General features: G+C 56.9%; 4 protein-coding genes across 4 annotated transcripts; all 4 read right to left on the bottom strand.

Moving 5' to 3' along the window:
- Positions 1-2,665: 2,665 nt before the first annotated feature.
- Positions 2,666-3,781, bottom strand: DCS_06393 (uncharacterized protein; the record flags this gene model as incomplete). Its single annotated transcript, XM_040803683.1, has 1 exon — positions 2,666-3,781. The coding sequence occupies one exon, from the start codon at positions 3,779-3,781 to the stop codon at positions 2,666-2,668; it is 1,116 nt and encodes a 371-aa protein (XP_040653787.1).
- A 4,958-nt stretch (positions 3,782-8,739) lies between these two features.
- DCS_06392 (uncharacterized protein) lies at positions 8,740-10,483 on the bottom strand (the record flags this gene model as incomplete). Its single annotated transcript, XM_040803682.1, has 5 exons — positions 8,740-8,825; positions 8,887-9,360; positions 9,435-9,504; positions 9,616-10,107; positions 10,214-10,483. The coding sequence occupies 5 exons, from the start codon at positions 10,481-10,483 to the stop codon at positions 8,740-8,742; spliced, it is 1,392 nt and encodes a 463-aa protein (XP_040653786.1).
- Positions 10,484-15,072: 4,589 nt separating this feature from the next.
- Positions 15,073-16,038, bottom strand: DCS_06391 (uncharacterized protein; the record flags this gene model as incomplete). The annotated part of the gene is made up of 2 exons (XM_040803681.1): positions 15,073-15,938; positions 16,008-16,038. 2 exons carry the CDS (start codon positions 16,036-16,038, stop codon positions 15,073-15,075), a joined length of 897 nt encoding a protein of 298 aa, XP_040653785.1.
- Positions 16,039-19,014: 2,976 nt separating this feature from the next.
- On the bottom strand, positions 19,015-20,045 carry DCS_06390 (uncharacterized protein; the record flags this gene model as incomplete). The annotated part of the gene is made up of 4 exons (XM_040803680.1): positions 19,015-19,080; positions 19,140-19,684; positions 19,786-19,808; positions 19,912-20,045. 4 exons carry the CDS (start codon positions 20,043-20,045, stop codon positions 19,015-19,017), a joined length of 768 nt encoding a protein of 255 aa, XP_040653784.1.
- Between the last annotated feature and the right edge of the window lie 326 nt (positions 20,046-20,371).

The following is a 20,371-nucleotide window of genomic DNA, read 5'->3' as shown; positions in this document are numbered from 1 at the left end:
TTCTACGCGTCGAGATGGCGGCGGCAAGAAAACGACTCTACTTAATCCGCCATGGCCATCGTTCGCTCGCTGTTATATTCATTGGTGTACCGCCCCAGTTTGATTCGGCTCTCTCCAGTACGTTGCTTTGGTCTTTGCACTCCAGCCAAATGCAGTCAATAATGCATCAGTCCGGGGGAAAAATGCATGATCAATTTTTGGCAACATCTTCATCCACAACCTCCTACATGTGGACATCCTGCTAGGCAGTCTTGTCGTCAAGCGTAGCGCAACCAACGCCAACTTCTACAACATGGTTGAGATCATGATCGTTGAATAAAGCTCATTCATCCTGCAAAGCGGCAGCAATGACGAGGTGCCATTGCCCGGCAACTACTTCGTCGTGGCCGAGGGCGCCGTCCGTGGTTCACGACGGGATCGTGAACATGGAAGATGGAACACTGCGGTTTCAATGGGCATTCAAAAACTCATACCATGACGTAGAATGGAAACTTGCAAAAACATGGTAACAATGCTGAGAATCGTGACCTCGGAAGAAGTGTTGAACTTGTTCTATCCTCGACAATCTCGCCGTCTTTCACATTAAGCACAAGTTTTCGACCGCCACTTCCATGACGGCCGGCAAAATAGGCAAATTGCCTCGTATGCGCTTTGGAGGACCGAAACTCGAAATTATCTGCTCGTTAGGCCGCTCCCCCTTGATGAACTCTAGGCCTTCGGAAACGTCCTCGATCTACCGGGATTTGCAGTGCTATCTGCGTTGTGTTGACAATAGGGAGCACGCCGACGAAACTTGTGCACGCTCGGGGACCATCTGCCATTCCAACATTATCACGGATGCCTGGGTAAACCCCCGCGTCGCCGTCTTTTGGGTGATCGGTTCGAACATGACCATCGTCCGTCGTGCCATTCGCATGGTTCGGCAGTCATATGACAAGAATTCACCTCCGCGTTATTGAGATTGTCATGCTAGTTATCGTTGCCTCAGATGCTAGCACCCCCATGTCCATCACGGACCTGCCCAGTTGAGCTCGCCATTCTCACGTGACCCAATATGACTACATCTCGTCAACATCTTCTTATTCAAGCCCTCAAGTCCATAGCACAAAGGGACTTCCGTCGATGGTATGGCAACCAATCTCTCTCCACCGTTCAACCACATTCCAGTCAAACTCCTGCCAATGCGGCCAGTGATTTGGTTCGGGCATCGATTGAATCGTTTTCTCAACACAGATCGAAGTTGAATGCAAAGTTGGCAGACGTTGAATCATCAGAGAATGCCGCCTCGCCTCGACCGTCACCAGGACAGAAACCGAGGCGACTTACCATATGGCGGCGACAACTTTGATGGCAACTAGACGACCGCGGAGCAGCCCATTTGCAGGAAACTCTCCAGCTGCTCCGCTTTGTGGCGAGGACGACTAGCAGCTTCACACCACAAGCCCAACCAAAAGGTGCGACGGAATCGTACAACTTACACTACTACATGACGGACCGGAAAGGCTTGGAGGCGTGGAGGCGTGGAGGCGTGAAGGCGTGCGGGCGGCAATGCAAGTGCTACTTCGTGGATCATGGTGGCGGTAACGTTCTGGACATACAGTTATATGCATCACACACGTAAAGGCACATGAGCCATGGGCGGAGATGGCATAACACCAAGCAACGTTTGGAGTGTGGACGGCCATCCGTCCCATCGGCCAAGGCGAAATTGCATGAAAGAGGCTTACAGCATGAGAGTTGCGGGTGAAGGAGGCAAGAACCATACTTTGGTGAGATTGCATTGAATAGGCTTGCAGTATAAGAGCGGCAGGTGAAAGAGCGAAAGAGACATGAACATACTTTGGCGGGATAGCCTTCATACCATGACAAAAGTATTACAAGTTACCCTGTGGGGGAGGGGAGTTCTAGTGAGCATAACGAGAAACCGTTCCTGCAAATAGTTCAGCCGGAGGACGGAACAAGGTAAGCTCTATGAACTATCCTAGTGGAGTCGTGGTAAATGCTGTTGCATGATTGTGCGTGTGCACCTTAAGCTACACGTAGTGCGTATTTAGTCCCCATGTTGACCTTGCCGTGGAGTAGCGAGTGTGCAGGCCAGGCACTGTAGACGCTCCACTTGGTCGAGATGCGACCAAAGCCATACGATGGGTTGTGCCGGACGACGGAAGAGCTACCTCCCAACGACGGCGGCAAACTATTATTACGGGCGCCTCCAGTATAGATGGTCGGCGATGCACACTGTGCGACGTCAACGCCGCCGGCTGGCCAAGGCCGTTGCGGAAGCGGGGCGCCGGCATTGTAAGCGTGCGAACCATGACGCCGCCATCATCCGTTCCGCGCCAACGACACAGGCATTGCATGCATGGCACGGAATGATGCCACGTCCGTCCGTCCATCACCGTTCACGCAAGCCGAGGGCCGCCGGGCGAGCTTGAACGACGACGTCCCAAGGCAGAGGCAAATGGCACAAGGCATGCTTCGTCTCGACGAATGAATCCCGAATCAAGGCAAGCAAGCATGGCAATGAGTTCTCAACATTTGTCGGAGTACAATAACATCTAGTTGGGTACAAAGAGATGGGGTACGCAGCTTCTCCATCCTCAAAAGAGAAGGCTCCCCCCCACGATAATATTTCCCACATTCCGCCTTGGCCGACGCGGGGCCGTTAGTCCCACAGCAGCAGATTCCTCTTGTGGTCGAGGCCGTTGATGAGCGTGTACTCCATGAAGCGCGGCTTGCCGTAGACGTTGTTGCCGATCCAGTTGGCCTCGTTGTTGGCGGGGCGCAGGCCCATGTCCTCGAGCGACTGCCACCAGTTGACCCACTGGGTCATGTTGTCGGGGATGTGGAGCTTGGGAGGCGACGGCATGAAGTGGAGCTCGATGAGGAGCTGGCCGAAGGGGAGGGTAGCGTTGTTGCCTTCGCCGAACTCGGCCTTGACGTCGTTGATCCAGGCCGTCATCGAGTCGAACTCGGCGCCTTCAATGTCCATCTTGACGATGTCGATGTACGTGTGCCCGTTCTCCTTCATGAGGTCGCTGATCTTGGTCATGGGCGGGTCGCCAGCCTTGTTGGTGACGTTGGAGATGCCCGTCTTGTGGAAGATGGCGCGCGAGTACTGGGGGCCGTGGATCTGGGCGCCCCAGCCGTTGACGCTGAAGTCGTAGCCCCAGATGCGGGCGTTGAGGCGGTCGAGGAGGGCCGCCTCGAAAGAGGAGTCGGTGCTGACGCCGAAGGAGTAGACGATGAGCTCCTTGGCCGGGTTGGAGCTCGACGACGGGCCGGGGCTTCGCTTCTCGTAGCGAGACATGCCGCAGACGACCTTGCCGCCGTCGCCGAGGGAGCCGACGCGCTCGAGCTCCCAGGGGCAGGTCCAGCTCGGGCGGGCGTAGTCCCAGACGTGGTAGGGGTAGATGTAGGCGTCGGGGAACTTGCGGGTGCCCATGGCCGAGACCATGTGGAGGCGATCCTGCCGAGACTGGTACCAGAGCCGCTCGGCGAGGCTTATCCTCGCCGCGAGGTCGGCGCTGGCGGCGCCGAAGATGCCGCCGGGCAGGCTCGTGAAGAGGCCGCCGCCGCCGCCGAAGAACTTGTGGAAGATGAGGAAGCAGAGCAGGCCGGCAGCGACGGCCGAGATGGTGATGACCCGCTTGTTGGCCGTACGCCGCATCATCGTTCCGTTCTTCCCACCGATGGGCTCGTACTGGGTGAAGGAGTTGTTGATGAGCTGCCTCGTCGAGGCGATGAAGGCAAGGACGACAGGACGCAGTGAGGAATACATGCGGCTGGACCTCGCGGGTTGCTGATCGCGGACGGCTGAAGGGTGACGGGGGGAGTTGGAAGGGCGAGGGGGGGATCGATGAGGAGAGGAGGGGGGGGGGGGGAGGGGGAGAGAACGAAGGAGGAGCGAACGAGTTGGGAGAGAGCAAGGTAGAGAAAGGAAGAAGAGGAGGAAGGAGGTAGAGGGACGGTAGAGTAGAGGGACAAGGAGGAAGTGGAGGAGGAGCGGCAACGAGGAGGCAGCAACACTTCTTCGTCTTCTTCTCGACCGACGTATGCGGGTACGATTCGATGCAACGATGTCAACGACAATGACAACGAATGCTAGTGGCCAAGGAAGTGGCAACGGCGAAGCAACGATGCGGATGAGGCAACGACGACAACGAACCGGACTGGGCGACCTTTTACGCAGCGCCGAGGGATAACGCGACGGCAGGAAGTCGACGGGATGCTCGTTGCTGCGTCGCTCCCTCGCCCCGGACATTGAACTTAAAAATGCGAGCAAGACACATATGCTCGCATATGTCTGATACATCAGGGCTGCGCATTCCTCGAGTTAGCTTCCTGCTAGAAGCCAAGGAGGCTCGCCCGAGGGCCGCTAGTGGATCGAGGCGTGCCTGTCGAGTGATACCCGGCCGCCAAGCCCCTGGACGAGCGACTACAGGGCACTAGCAGTCACGGACATGACAGGTGTAAAGTCTACGGTACAGTGCAGGCGCGCGACCCCTGTACGGTACACGCTCGCCAGCCTGCGTCTGGGCGGAAGTGACCTCTTCGCCGGCGTCGAGGTGCGGCGAGCTGTCCACGCAGTCCCTGCCGGCGGAGGGCGGCGTACATGCGGACGGAGATGCTGCCAGTTCGTGACTGGTAGCTGTCGTAGCGACGTCGGTTTCCGAGTCATAGCCTGCTGACGTTTTGGCGCACAGGGAGCCGGGATTGGGAGACACAATCCTCGCGCGGCAGCGTTTACAGTAGGTGCTCGCACCGCTCGCTTGCTCGTATTTGCCCGAGCTCGTGGTTCGCCGTCGTTGGTTCGGCTGGCACCACCCACCCTGCCGCCACCACGACAGGCCGACGACGGACGACGACGACGATCAAGACCGACACCACCACCACCACGACCATTGCCTCCACAACCATTGCCTCCACCACCATCGACTCCACCACCATTGCCTCCACCACCACTGGTCAACCTGCATATCGCGGGCCAAAGGCGATGAATGGCGCCGAAAGAGGGAATAAGGGGGGCTGGAAACAATAGCCAGCCGATAGAAAGAACGACTCGCGAGGAGGTTGCACGAGCTTACCTCGCGACTAACCCGAAACCGACAAGCTAGGGCAACCCTCCCTGCCTCTCCTGGCATCTCCTGTACTGAAGGTGCCCGTCCGTCCCTGACTCCCGACTCCCTAGCAGTACATGTGCATGCCTGCCAAGGCAACCCGCGGACAGGCACAGATACACTGACATGTACTCGCATGCAGGGGCGTGGCGTAAGTACGAACAAGGTAGCGGTACATGCAGGAATCTGGCGGGGAACGTACGACGCCGTACCGTACAGAGTACTGGTACATGCGCAGCAGTGCCGAGGGTGCTGATTGCGAGCTAAAACTAATACCTCCCTCCACGAAAAATGTACTGTACCCGCACACGATGATGACGGCAAGTACGGAGTACTGCAGGTGTACTCCGTGGTGCGGTCGGAGTACGGTAATTCTATAATCACCTGCGCACTGTACGTACGTTGCTGCCCGCGCATGTACTTAGCTCCGTACAGCAAGTAATACGTGGCATCGGACTTGGCTCCATCGCTGCCTGGATCCGTCCCCGATTGCCATTGACAAGGCAGAGCACAAGTGTTGAGGGGCAGCAACCAGTGCTCGAGGTCCTCGTGCACTCCATGCCGTATGCCGAGCATCGACCAGCACTCGAGTTCCTCCGTGCACTTGCATGCTGCGTGCTGTACCATCTCCTTGCACCATTCGTCATATGTGTCAGCAGATGCCAGCACAAGTGGGCAGGCAACAACCATCCCATCCATGTCATGTACAAGAGTGCAGCTGGATGGGCACACAATAAGCCCGCCAGTCTCCCGCCAGCCACGTCGCCAGTACATTCAGGTCGTCGCCGGCACGTTGCCGCCAGCGCATTGCCCCAGGTACCACATGTGCCTGTGGCACTGCGTCCTCACGGCCGCCACCAGTGCAAGCGTACGGCTCGGCCACTGGTGGGAGAGTATGGCGATGGACACTGTGCATTGCACGGTATCGGTACGGAGTACAAGCATGGTGATCCGGTTCGGTACCGAGTGCTGGCACTTGGTGCGTACGCTGTAGAGTCCCTGCAGAGTCCCTGCAGAGTCCCTCGCACGACACCCACAGCCGCTGCCTCGACGTCGCTCGCCCGCGCCACCGAACCCTTGTTGCGTTCGTACCGACCCTGCAGTCTCCACCCCCTCCCGAGGCTTGCTCTCCGCCTGCATGGGCAACCGACGCCACGGGCGACGCCACGAGGGCACATCGCGCCGCCACAGCTGTGTCCTCTTCTTCCACCAGCAGCCGAGACAGGCTCGCAGTCGTCGTCGGCCGCCGCAGGGTCCAAAGCGCAGAGGGTCAATTCCCAAAGTAGGGCTGGCCGTCGTCGAGGAGGCCTGAGACAGAGAGGGGGAGAAGCCATTCGCCGGATTTTGTCTCGCTCTCGAGTGCGAGCGAGCCCTCGCTGCGACCGGGGGTTGCTGGTCGCCTCCTGCTGCGTCGCCCGCGAACTTGATTGGCGACGACGCGTGCCAATAATCGCGTCTCGTCGCGCCCGTCGTCGGCAGCCGTGGCGGGGGACGTGGCGGCAGCGGTGGTGTGCTCGACTGGTATGGGCGCCCGTGCTAAGAGCAGGTCGACCGCGCAACGAGAGGCATGAGTACACGTTTGATCCTGGGCCGAGGATGCCGGCCGGCCACGAGTCGGCAGGCACGGCGAGGAGGTTCATGATTCGTATGGATTCCACGTCTGCGTCGGGTTGAATGCGGTGCCATGGCGAATGCTCAAGCGAGCCATGCGCGAGTATGTAAAATGATCGAGCATTGCTTGTACACGTCCGTAGGCGTTGGAGGCGTGCTTTGAGAGGTGGCACGATGATGACGAGCTTACGGAGTACATGTACCTGGTACCAACGGAGGAGTAGTCGGCCGACGAGTATTAATACTTGCATGTATCAATACCGTAAGCGCAAACCTAAGTACTTGTACTCGCGCTGCTGCAGCTGCATGCAGGTGCTGTACTTGTACATGTCATGGCCCGTACAGTGTGCATGGACGGAGTACTTGCACCTTGCATGCACGAGGTCGTCGTACCTCTCCCTCTCTTCTTCGACTACTGGGCACTCCTTGCCGAGGTGGGAATCAAGTTCATGAACAGAGTAGTTGTATTGTAGGAGCACGGAGAAGGTGTGCTGTAATATAGAGCACTTAAGTACCTAGTAGGTGTATGGAGTACTGAGAGCAGGGTGCTCGGGACCCATCTGGACGTGGCGACCGCCCCCTCGTGTCGCGCCGTCGCCCTGCGAAAAAGCAACGATGAAGGGTACCTGAATGATGATACCACCCGTCCACCAGATCGTCGGTAATTAGAGAACCATGTTAGAGAACCATGCAGGTGCAGGTACATGCACATTTACAACGACTCCGTAGTGCACAGTACATGTAAGTACTTGGCTGTACTGGGATGCATAGAATTGCCTGCTTACAAGTACTTGTAAGCAGGTACTACTGGCATACGGAGCAAGGTGTACTTACTCTACTGTAGTTGCACGCTGTTCGCGTGCTGTAAGTATTGGTCAACTAATTACAAGTATTACTCCGTACATGTGCTCCGTACGGAATGCTCCGTGCAGAGCACGTACATGTACACTTACATTTGTCCATGTACGGACAACGGAGTAATACTGGCATGACACAATCGTCCTCGCTTTGTGGCTCGTTTCGACCGACCACCGTTGAATGTGACGCAGAGGCAAAACGACGAACGAACAGGTTCCAAGCGCTCCGTACTCGGCCGGTACTTGTGCGGAATACTTACGTTGCAACAGGGGCGAGTTCACGCACCGACCTGCAAGTGCATGCAGTAAGTACACCACACGCTGTATCTATAGTGTCTGATGTGCTGCGTTGCACGGAGTACATACTGTACATTTAATTACTGTAATTTGTACATGTACTCCGTACTCTGTTCGTACTTGTAGCATGCAATTGCATTGAACTGATGTACAGTATGGTCTGTCGGTGTGCACTTTACTTACTGGCGGTACTCGTACTGTACATGTACACATCGGGCTTGTCCCTATTAGTTTGGTATCCCGCAATTTTGTACCCTGGCCAACGGCGGAAAATGCGTGCGTCGGCGGTTGGAAATCGGTACAATTTGGCAATTACACCTGGGATTCAGCGAGGGCCACGGCCAACAAACTACTAGGTAGTGTTACAAGTCCTCATCCATACTAACCTAGTACCTAGAACCTGGTACCTAAGTAGGCACTAGCCACTAACCTAGTAGGTGCCTCTAGTACTCTACCTACCTGCAGTAGGTAGGTCACACCAGCACCCAGCACGCCCTACTTGCTCTAGTACTTGACCGAAAGAATTACATGTAATGCTCGCAGTGTTGCCTCCCAACCCCAACTTGCCTCTCCCCCGACGTCTAAAAAAAACCCTTTCCATCGGAACCCCTCGCTCCCAACGGCCCGCCTCGCAAATGATGCAGTCGTTTGTGTGGATAGCAGTGGTTGCCGCAGTCGTCTACGATTGATGATGATAAGGCGTGCAAGTCGGACACCCGGCTCGCGCTGCGCTCCGGGTGCCACCTAGCTCCTTTGTTGCATGGCGCCCTTTTCCATCGAGTGGTTGGGACGGCGCCCGCTCGCGTTTCCATGGCGGGCGGGGTCCGGAGCGGCGGGCGACGACCCCTCGCGCTCTAGTTGATGTACCGGGCCATGAGAGCGACGGCGACGAGCAGTAGGCCGCCGCATACCATGAACCTGTTCTCGCGACTCGCATCTCCTGGGAAGCGTCTTAGCCGCAACGCATCAACCGTGGGCGGCAGCCGGCTGGGAACTCTTACCTGGCGCGATGGTGACGAGGGAGACGGTGACAAAGGCGTTGAGCGGCACGCGCAACAGGCCATAGACCTTGCCGCGGATTTCGTTGCCGAAGAGGTTGCCCTTGAGGTAGCCGATGCTCGGGAAGTAGATGCCGAGGCAGAACTCGAAGACGAGGAAGGACCAGAAGCGGAAAGCCTCGCCCGTCGTCGTCACTGTCACAAGCAGGCTGACGGCCGAGGCGGCGAGCGAGAGCTGGACCGAGTCGGACGAGAGCTGGATCGAGTTGCCGCCCCGCGTCACGTAGGCGTAGAAGAAGGAGCCGAGCGTCAGGGCGCACATGAAGTTGGCAAAGATGTAGCCAAAGGGGGGGTGGCCCGTCGTCGAGGCCATCTCGCGAGCCGAGATGATGGCCTGCGACCAGGAATAGACCATGACGTACATGGAGCCCTCGAGGAAGCAGGAGGCGGAGCCGATGGCCACTAGGATCTTGGAGTCTGCGCATCCGTCGCGTTAGCCTCACGTCACATCGTCGCCGCCACCGTCAGCCAGTCATCCTCTTTCGTCCTACCTGGGAGCGCGTCGAAGCTGGCGCGGAGCGACTTGATCGGCGTCACCTGAGGTGTTCCAAAGTTTTCCGCCTAAGGGTAGAGGCCCGCCGATGGTCAGTCAAGGGGACGTCCAGGTGAGGTGCAGCGGGAGAGGGGGAGAGCGGGCGAGCGCGGGCGAGGAGCGCCGAGGACGATGCGTACCCACGAGCGCGAGATGAGCACCGCCGAGGCGCCGAGGCAGCCGACGCTGGCGAGGAAGGGGGCCACCTCGTTGTTGGAGACCTTGACGAGGAGCTGGGCGATGACGCCGCTGGCGACGGCGATGAAGCCGTTGAGGATCGACATGGTGCCGTAGATGGTGCTCAGCGCGCTGTCCGAGTAGCCGAAGCCCAGGCGCGAGTACTCGGCAATCATCCACGTCTCAAAGGCGGTGAAGAGGATCGTGGTGCTGATTCCGCCGAGGACGCGTCCGAAGTAGAGGACGCCAATGTTGCTGGACAGCATCGTCATGCAGGACATGGCGTAGATGGCGCAGTAGGCGAGGCAGGCGCGCTTCCTGCCAAACTTGTCGGCGTAGGTGCCGACAAAGGTGGCGCTGATGCCGCCCGAAACGAAGCCGGTGGCGAAGAGCGTCGCGATCGTCGGCTCCGGGAGCTGCAGAGTGTTCTTGTAGAGGCTGTACATGAAGGAGCCCTGGCATCGGAGCCGCGTCAGCCCACGGCCATCCCATCCGCCGGGTGCTCGGTGACCCGGTTGACGAATCGGCACTTCATCGCGGCGGCACGGGACCTGGACCTACCTGGAGCCAGTCGGCGGCGATGGCAAAGCCGTAGACGACCAGGAACCCGTTGCGGAACTGGCAGAACCGATCGACCTCGTTCTTGCAGGCCAACTGGTGCATCTCGGCCTCGTCTTCCCCGTTCGCCTCGGCTTCGAGATCGTCGCCGTCGGCGTTGCTCTCCTCCTTCTGATTGAGCGTGAGCTTGGTCATATTGTTCTGGTGTTGCCAGTAGCCGGCGCCGACGAGGCCGGCGCCGAGGACGACGAGGTTGGCGAGGTAGAAATCCATGGCTGCGCTGCTACTTCTGCCGTCTCGTCAGACTGCTTGCCTTGCTTGCTGATCGACTGACTGCTCTGCTCGTGTCGTGTCGGCGAGAGCGCGTGAGAGGGGAGGAGGAAGAAGTGAGATGAGGCGGACGACGTTGGCAGCTCGGGCACGGGGGGGGGGGGGGGAGGTCGAAACCGTCGATGACATCGACCGACCGAACTTCTGGGGGTTGCCCGGTTACAAGTAGCTTCACCCAACTGGCCATCAGCATGGCGGCTTATGCCACATCTGTCCTGATTCCTCGTGTGTGAGCACGAGCAGGAACTACTAGGCGGTACTAGGTTCAGTAGGGGCCATTTGGGGAGGCATTCTGGGCAGATCGGAGGTCGGAGCCACAGGGTTGAAAGTACATTTCAGATACACCCTGCTTCCGGATTCAGCCAGGTGCCTCGTGCATGCTGAGGTTCCTGGTACAAGCCTGCAGGGTCATTCGCATGTACCTTCGACCCAGGCTGCACCGCAGTGCTCCGTACGTCGAAGTACCTACCCGCGCAGGTAGAATGTACGAGTACGGCTGGCGCCTGCCGGCACTGTGAAGCTGGGCTCCGTCGCACATTCCTCCGAAAAACTGTAGGCAGGGCAGGTGCCTCGTTTGCACCGTGCAAGTACGGGCCAGTGTCCGCCCACATGTCGATGTACTAGACTTGCAGAGAGAAGGGATGAGGGAGTTGAGGTAGCGGTACACACACTTACACCTCCTGGACCATCGCCCTTGCCCCAGAAATGAGACAGCGCAGGTCCCTGCAGGAGCGTAGGACGCGAGTACGTAGTGACACGAACTCAGGGAGCAGTACTCCGTAAGTATTCGCGAGAAGCAGGTACATGGACTGTACGTACAGAGTACGTACACGTATCGCAGCCGTACGATGTCTTGACAGATGCAAGTACACTTCAGGTACTCCGCGCTAGCAGCAAGCTGGTAGTGCTTGCACGTGCGAGAATGAACATTGCACATGCTCGAACCGTCGTCATTGTATCCGCAGAGACGACATTTCACCCTGACATAGACTGGCATGTCGCGCCGCGAGTACGGTCGTTGGGTCGTCGAGTCAATGTCAGGAGAGTGGGTTCTCGGTTCTTGTGCACGCACCGATCCGATGCGTAGGTTGCAGTGCATGCAAGTACTTACAAGTACTGCGGAGTATGGAGTACTGCCCGTAAGTTCCTAGGGATTACTAGTGGCGGTGCATGTACGGAGAACTTACATGCAGGTGCATCGTACGCACAAGTTCTCGGTACTCCGTTCAAGTACAGTGCCGAGAACAGTGGTGGTAGTATTACTACGTAGCGATCGATAAATCAACGAACCCCCGCTATAGTGCGTGCATGATGCAATGCTACCACAGCCAGGCACTTCGAGGTACAGTGTACTCCGTACTCCGTACTTACTCCGTCCGTATGCTCCTACATTGGTACCTTGCCTGTACTTGGCGGGTGGTCATACTTACATGTACCACGGCAGTTCTTCGTACGGAGTACATGTGCGTACGTATCTGGTTGTGGTGCAGGACCAAAGCAAGGTACTGATACATGGCAGCTGCCTGATGCTACCTGCGCACTGTGCAGTACTCTCGTACAGGTACCTAGCATCGACATCGGGCAAAATACGGAGCCTAGCTTTCTAGTGCTTGCAGTACTTGCATTTGTACTTGCCGGGACATGCGTTGCTTACCTGCAGCGTCGGCAACCAGCCAGCCTCTAGCTTCTCCGTCCCTTCCGACAACGTGTTGCGTAATCCGAGCAGCATCACCATCTCTCACAATTCGAGTTGCATCTCTCGCCACCACCGGATCCCGTGCTCTAGAAGTCCTCTGCCCATGCGACATATGATACAATCTACTGGCAAATCTGTACGCAGAGATGTCATCGTACGAGCCCGATGGGGGCCGTCGCACCCGCCGTAGGCATTGACCGACGATGCCCCCCTCCATGGCACATGGCGGCGGGCGGAATGGAACGACCGTCGTGCCGCTGATGGCTGCGGATTGTCTTTTGAGACACGTCAATACCGGGCGCCGCCATCGAGTGCCACGGCCAGCCCTGCCCGTGGAGACGCCCCTGCAGCGAGTTCGGATGTCAAACCCTCCCTCGCCATCGACTCGGCGGCAATGCGAGTGACGAGATGTTGTCCTCTACGCCATACTTGCAGGCATGTATGAGCAAAGGTTACGACTACCGACGACACTACGGCGCACTATTCACCTCCCCCCTCCTTCACGCCTCCCCACTCACCCCTTCGTCGTGGATGATCCTGGACCTGGCTCAGTTAAACTTTACCGCGACGTAAACTTAAAACCTTGCGTCAACTCAACTGTCATCCGGATCTGGCTTGCCAACTCCAAGCGATCCTACGCCCAAGCGCACTTGGCACTGTTCGCCGCTCTCGCAGTATGGAGCGCGGAGCACCCATCTCTCTCTCTCGCTCTCCGTCTTTGCCGAATCCGTCCCGTCTCCCTTTTCTCTGGGACACCGCCCCAGCTCTTGGCGTGTGTCGAGCATGGAAGCGACATGACAGCCATGGCGGATGAACAATGCACTCACATCGCTTGCTCTCTGATCCGTGGCGCTGGATCTCCGCAGAGCACGAGTTCCCCCTGCTACGGCTGTCCCTTTCCTCACTTGATTCCCTAATATCACCGCCAGATACGCCCAAGTGGCGGGAAGGAGTCGAGGTGAGAACGGGGGCTTCAGTCGAGGCTTCGCTTCTCGTCTTGCCGTGCCGTTGTTACCTTAAATTAGCATTCTGGCCAAACGATGGCGCGAGATCGGAATCAGGCAGGCCCGCCCAGTCTCGAACCCGCTCTATGGCCGTTGATGCCACTCACGCACGCGTGCCATCGGCGGCGGCGGCAAGATGATCCGTCGATTCCCCAACCTCATTTGTAGCTCCTTCTATCCATCCTGCCATACATTCGAAGTTAGTATCCTGTTGCATGCCTGGCATATCCAAGGGGAATTGCTCTTATGCCCATCTTGTCGCCCATCAATCGCTCGCCGTTCGAGTTCACTTCGCCCCAAAAGCCGTCGTGACGGAACAAGGCAACATGGCCATATTGGTAGGAAGCATTGCCAAAACAAAAACATGATGCGCATATTGACAGAGTGCTTGCCTCATCGATCGTCAGTTCTGTACCATGCGGGGGCTGTCAACCCTCCGTTGCCACTTTTGTCTGTATGGGCCAGGGTCCGCTCGTCCAGGTCGTTTTCATGTTGAGGGAATCAGCACCTCAGTTATGCTAAGTATTACGTGCACTTCCAGCCTCCTCCGCATCCTCATGAATCAATGAACCCAGTGATCGGATGCGTTGACGACTGGCAGTCGACGACACTGGCCAAGTGACCCCGCCACTGGGGTCTCTCGTCGCCGCTACAAAGGATGGGCCACTCTGCACATATGTTTGCTCGTTTCTTCTTGTTGTGCGAGGTAGGCTTCTGTATCATACGGACGCCTCCTTTGAAATATCTCATAAGGTGATGCATATCAGCATTTGGCAGATTCACATCAATGCAAACTCATACGTCATTTTGTTTATATCTTCGTACCTTTCTTCATGTTGCGCGAGGCAGACTTCAGCTTGTATCGTACGAAAGCCTTCGTGATACCACCAAAAAGCGACGCATACCAACATCGGCAGGTACACACCAATGCATACTTGTGGGCCATTGTATAGGTAGGGTTATACATTTCTGTTGATGCATGAGGTAGACTTCAACCTCTACCACGGACACCTTTGTAATATTGCCATAAGGCGATGCTTACCAACATTGGTGGGTACACACCATTGTATACTCATTGGACATTCTGCGGACGTCTTCACTCAATCCTTCTTTGTTGTGCGAAAAAGTCAGTCGGCTTGTAATGTGCGGACGCTGTCATGAAACCCCCATAAGGTGATGCATGCCAACATTGGTAGGTACACAACAGTGAATACTCATAGGTCAGGCACTTTCCCAGAGCTACATGCTATATACGCAAGATGCTCGTGCATGTCCCTCACACTTGTTTTCGTGTCAAGGTTGCAAACAGATACCTAATCTGGCCAGGAAGAACAAGCGTTACATTGATACCCGACTCCACAATGGAGATGGTGCCTCAGATGGTTCCAACACGAACGAGGACATGCAAAAATAGCCTTCATAATGATACTTCTCAAATTGAATACATGTTATTCCTTCACCAAACTCTGACTAGAGCTCTTCATAGTCCTCGAGTCAAAATGGAGAGTCTGCCGTCTCAAACCAATCGGACATACATTGCGCATATAATAAATGTATCGTACCGCACTCATACCGCAAATGTAGCCCATCATTATCATTTTAGTTTACATTCACTTGCCCACTGAGGCCCATGAATAATCAAACATGGTGTATGTATTTCAAAGAGAACAATTTCTACCACACAACTTTTGCTCCTCCATAACCACAACTAGTTGCAAGTATTAATACGAACAGTTATTGACGAGTATTACCATGAGCGAAATATCACCTTCCATATTCATATCCATCCCATTATGTCCAACCATTGACACCTGTGCAGAGTGGCGGATGAATTACAGCATGTAGACGGCCATGGCAGCGACGACGGCAAGGATGGCACCAACGTCGCTGACCATGATGCCGTTGGCACCGGCCACCACCACGCTGGTCTGCTCGGCAGGGTAACCGGGGTTCGCGGGCGCACCGGGTGCAGCCGGGGCTGGGGCAGCAGCTGGGGCTGGGGCAGCAGCCGGTGCGCCAGGATTTGCTGGAGCCTGGTAGCCAGGGCTGGCCGGAGCCTGGTAGCCAGGGCTGGCCGGAGCCTGGTAGCCAGGGCTGGCCGGAGCCTGGTAGCCAGGGCTGGCCGGAGCCTGATAGCCAGGGCTGGCCGGAGCCGCCGGGTAACTAGGGCTTCCAGGGCTGGCCGGGGCCGCCGGGTACCCAGGATTTCCAGGGCTGGCCGGAGCCGCCGGGTATCCGGGGCTTCCAGGGCTGGCCGGAGCGGCAGGGTATCCGGGGCTCCCGGGGCCGGCCGGAGCAGCAGGGTATCCGGGGCTTCCAGGACTCCCCGGCGCAGCGGGATATCCAGGCGCGGCGGGATGTCCAGGGGGTCCAGGGGGGGCAGGGTATCCAGGAGCAGCGGGGTAGCCAGGTTTGCCTGGGACCGGAGTCTCGGGTGTCACGGGACAGACAGTGGTGTAGGTGATGGTCTCGGTCGTCTTGTGGCCGAGGAAGCAGTTGAGAATGGCGGGCGGGCAATGCGTGATAATGTAGATGGATGTCTTGGTGACGATCGACGTCGTCATGTTGACTGGCATGGGATGTGGTGTGTGGCCGGGCATGTAGTGGGTAGTGGAGTGGCCCGGCATGGTGTGAGTCGAACGGGCCGGACAGTTGCGGCAGGTGAAAGTCGAGTTGGCGGCCTCGACGCCGGTGAGGGCTGGATACAGTCAGTACCGTCTCATCTGCAAACGAGCGAAAGACACGAGGGGGAATGGTTGACGCGTACCGGCCAAGGCAGCGACAATGACGAACTTCATGATGGCGGCGGCAACTGTTTACGAGTGATAAACGAATGTGACGGAGGCAAGCGAGTGGCACTGATACCGCGGCGCATGAGAGTCGAGGAGAATGAAGAGAGCGGCGAAGCTGGGGATTAAGAAGAAAATCAAAAGCCCAGAGCAGATAGATATGTGCACCATCAGAGTTGTCGCTTGCAGGAGGAAGGGATGACAGCATCGTTTTTACGAGGAATAAGCTCGTCTCGGAACGAACATGACAAGTTCCGTTCCTATCCCTCCAGTGAGGTAAATTCCATCTTCTGTAAACTTTGAACTTGCAGCCTCCTTCTCAACGAGAAACCAGCATCCTCGGACCCAACCTGGCCTCCGCCGGGTAGACGGCATCATGCGCATCCCCAAGCTTTCGCCAAGGAGTCATGTTCTAGAGCTGGGTGACTACCTTGTTGGATGATATGGGCGAGCCACGCTTACGAGTCAAATACGTCACTTGCGGCTAGGTTCTTGCCATCAGAGTTGCTACGAGGCCAAACATCCGCGGCAGGTGTCCAGCCTTGGCAATAAGCAAGGAACGTCCCGGTGCTCGGAAGATTGCGTTGCCAAGGACGAAGATGCCGCCGCCAGCCGTCATCTTTTATCATGCAGACACTACAACTCAGCCTGAGCAAAGTCGAGAGGATGGGCCGTGGGGACGGGACGAGAGGCTGAGACGAGAAGGTTACCCGCCAACATGGCCTCGGATCCGAGCCCAACGGCCATGGGTCTCCCAGCTGTCCGAGAATATGGAGCTTGTTTTCGGAAAGACTATACGCGGGTTAACAACAAACTACGCTGACCCGAAAGATGCCTGATCCCATGCCTTGAGTCTCTGTTTCACCGCCGCCCCTGTTCCTAAATGTTCCCAAAACTAGCCCCGAGCTGCTCCTTCTCCCGCCCCTGCGCTTCATGTGCAGTGAAGAAGTGTGTTTCCCTTTGAGTCACGTATTGCTACCCTCCATCTCGACGACAGTCAGATAATGAAAAAAGAATAGGGGGGGGGGGGGTTCTAGTTTCAGCCACGGTGAACAATGCGGCTTGAAAGCATGCTCCCGAGGCCACGACGGCATCATCCTGATCCTCATGCTCAACTGCACCTTCATGCTGAAGCACGTGGAAATTATACTTCATCCCCGGTGGCTGGCTAGCCGGCTTTTTCAAGGCTACTGAAAGCCAGGACGTGGTCTGCTACAACAACTCTCATGGGTCGACAACCCATGAGACGTCGACCTGTGTTTGATTTCGGCACATCCAACGGCAGGCATGAAAAGGCCCCTATTCAACAAGGTGAAGAGAATTCACATCAGCTTACGCAGAACAGATCGTAATCTATCTGCTGTTGTCACCCCCGAATCGGATGCATCCGCGTCCTAGGTTAGCTTGCCGGCCGCCTCCGTCAGCCTCTTCGACGTCTGCGTGCCCGCCTATCTCGCCGCCGCCGCCGACATCATGAGCAAGAATACCTCGACACTATCGGTTCCATCCAGTCAATCGAGAAGTCACCGACGACTCCGCTTACCTGCAGCCCGGCACCGGGCAGCCAGGCTTTCGATGCAGCCCCTAAAGTCTATTCTTGGCCAAATCGGTGAGTCCATCCCGCTGTTCGCGAAGCTCGGGTACCAAGCGCTCGTCTCAAGCTCTCCTTTCACCCCATGTGCCACCCTGATGGCCCCCTCCGATCACGAGAGGCAGCCTACCAGCCGGCACGGCATCTGGCCTTTGCCGCTGCTTACAATCCCTTTGCAGGCTATTCTTGCCGGAGGAGCGGCAATCAGCTTGACCATCGCCGCTTCTATTCGGTCATAGCCTGCGCACCCCCCGTCGCCCGATACCGATAACGCCGAATCTCTTATCCACTTGAATTCTTCTTCGTTTGGTCGTACTTTAACAGGTACCAATTTATCGGCATCAGACAGGATGGTAGAGACGCCGTCGAGGCCGAACGGCATCACAGGCGTGTATCGCTTTCAAGAGCACAACCTAGTCCTTGTCCAAGCTGATGATGATCTCTTGAGCGAAGCAACTATTCTGCTCTTCCAGATCCTCCGGAGTGGATGGATGTGAAGCACCGGGCAGCACCGATCTCGGGTGTAGGATACCGTTTGTTTTGTTCAGGGGCCGATTTTTGGATAGAAGCAACTCGTGATGAACAGCTGACGCACGAGAACGTCCTATGTTCATTAAGGGGTCACAGCATCATTGATTGGCGCACGGAATTGAGACACGCGAGACTGGTGCTGCACACCGCTGGTCTTGTTCAACGGACCGATTCTTTGATGGAAGCAGCTGCGGCTGAACGCTGGCGCGATCGTCTTACCTTCATTCAGGAGTCACAGCATCATCGATGGGCGCACGGAATTGACAGAGACGTTTTGCCAGCAACATCTTGTGAGGGAGTTCATCTGTAGCCAGCAGATTCGGCTCACCAAGGTGCAGTAAGTATGAATCGTCCAGTGTTCGCAAGTTATATTGCATCAGGGGTTGATTGATGTCGTGGCAAGCACCCATCACTAAAGTCACAGTTTCGAAGCATTCTTGCCTGGTAGGCTGGCGAAGAGCGTGTGGAAGAGCGTGTGTGCATATAGTCAATTCAAATAATCGAGGCTCTCGCTGTCGATTGCGTCACAGATTAGTTCATACTGTGACGAGCACCCCCATCATATCCCGCTCTGGCCATGGTCAAGACCGTCCGCAAGCTTTGCCGACACGAACTACCCTTGCCGCGTAGGCAGACAGACAATCAGTAGTAGTATGTGTAGCAATTCAAAGGAATCGAGGCTCTCGCTGGCAAGTAAAAATGACCATCTGTCCCAACGCCTTATTGTGCAATCGAACGACAATGCAAGAAGGCAACATGTGCAAGACTCTCCCGAGAAGCGTGCGAGAGTGTCATGGCCCTCCGGCCCTCCGAGGTCTGCCCTTTGTCAAATTTGCCTATGTACAGGTCCTTGCTAGCGATATTTAGTCGGAGGCGTTGGTGAGAGACAGGTACGCGGTCCAAGCGATACCGACCGTCGAGACAAACGGCTGGACAATGTTAGCCGGTCAGGCCTCTCATTCGCCAGGGGTGGGGTGGGAGAACGTACGAGCTGGAACATGACGGGCATGAGGCGGAAGTTGACAACCTGGACGGCCGGCCAGACGACGTAGTTGGCCTTGAGGGTCGGCACGTACATCTCGCGCAGCTTGCTGTGGACCGCACGGCGGCCGCCGCCCTCGGCAATGGTCATGGCGATGAAGAAGAGGGCGACACCGAAGGGTGCGTAGATGAACTGGTCGAGGGCGACGCGCTTCATGGCCGGGCCAGAGGCGCTCGCCTTGGTCATGGGGAAGGTATGCTCGAGGAAGCGGAACCACTTGAACTGCAGGGGTGCGATGCAGAAGCCGTAGGTCATGAAGCGGATGAGGCGCTCAAAGTCCAAGGGTGGCGCCAGCGACTGGGCGTCGCTGGTGCTGTCGCGCTCGTACAAGGAATTCTTACGGCCCAGCTCGTTGATCTCCATGACGAAGTTGTCATGCCTGTCCGTGTCGGCGAGCTTCTTGGTGGCACGGTGACGGATGGCCGTGATGATCTGGGCGACGGTGTCGGCAATGCCTCCGAGGACGGCGTTGGTGACCATCATGGTCATGACTGACGGGCCATTGGTTAGCTTTCGGGACGAAAGGACGCAACGCACACGGCACCGTCGGGAGAGTTGTCCGGACGCAGGGAGGAGAGAACGGGTGGCATACGGGGTCGCTCCTCGTAATAGTCGCTGAACTGAGCCGTCAGCCGCGCGATGATGGCCATTTCGATGAGGAAAATGGCGACGTGGAGAAGAGGCTGTTAGCCGTCAGCGGTTTGCATCATTTCGGTACCGTTCGCCCCGTTCGAGCGAGCGGCCGACGGCGGCGGCGGGGGAACCAGAGGTGGGGGGGCCTACGATGCGGCCGAAGAGGTATCGACTGTTGGCAGCACGGCCGATGCGTTGTGCGGTTTGTTCCAACGACATGATGAATGCTACAGTGCGACGGTGCGAGGATCCGTTCAGTCGATGGCTGGCTTCGAAATGACCGACCGAGCGAGTCGCAGGGTTCGAGGGGCCAGGGGGATGGCGGATGGATGAATGGATGGATGGATGGATGGATGGAATTGGCCCTGAAGTCTTTCGTCGTTTTCGCTGAATGTTTCAGACCAAGAAGCGGAGTCGACAGAGGCCGGGAGAAGCAGTGACGTGATAGGTGGCCATGAACGGCGAAAGCTGACTAAATAGGCATGGTCCAGAAAAGACCCTTTCTTCCAAGAGGGCGGCACAAAGGTGTAGCGTAGCATGCAGGG

This window comes from Drechmeria coniospora, chromosome 03, assembly GCF_001625195.1.
Source record: "Drechmeria coniospora strain ARSEF 6962 chromosome 03, whole genome shotgun sequence".
Classification (NCBI taxonomy): domain Eukaryota; kingdom Fungi; phylum Ascomycota; class Sordariomycetes; order Hypocreales; family Ophiocordycipitaceae; genus Drechmeria; species Drechmeria coniospora.
Note: the sequence above shows the minus strand (reverse complement) of the source record. Positions and strands in the feature narration are given on the sequence as shown.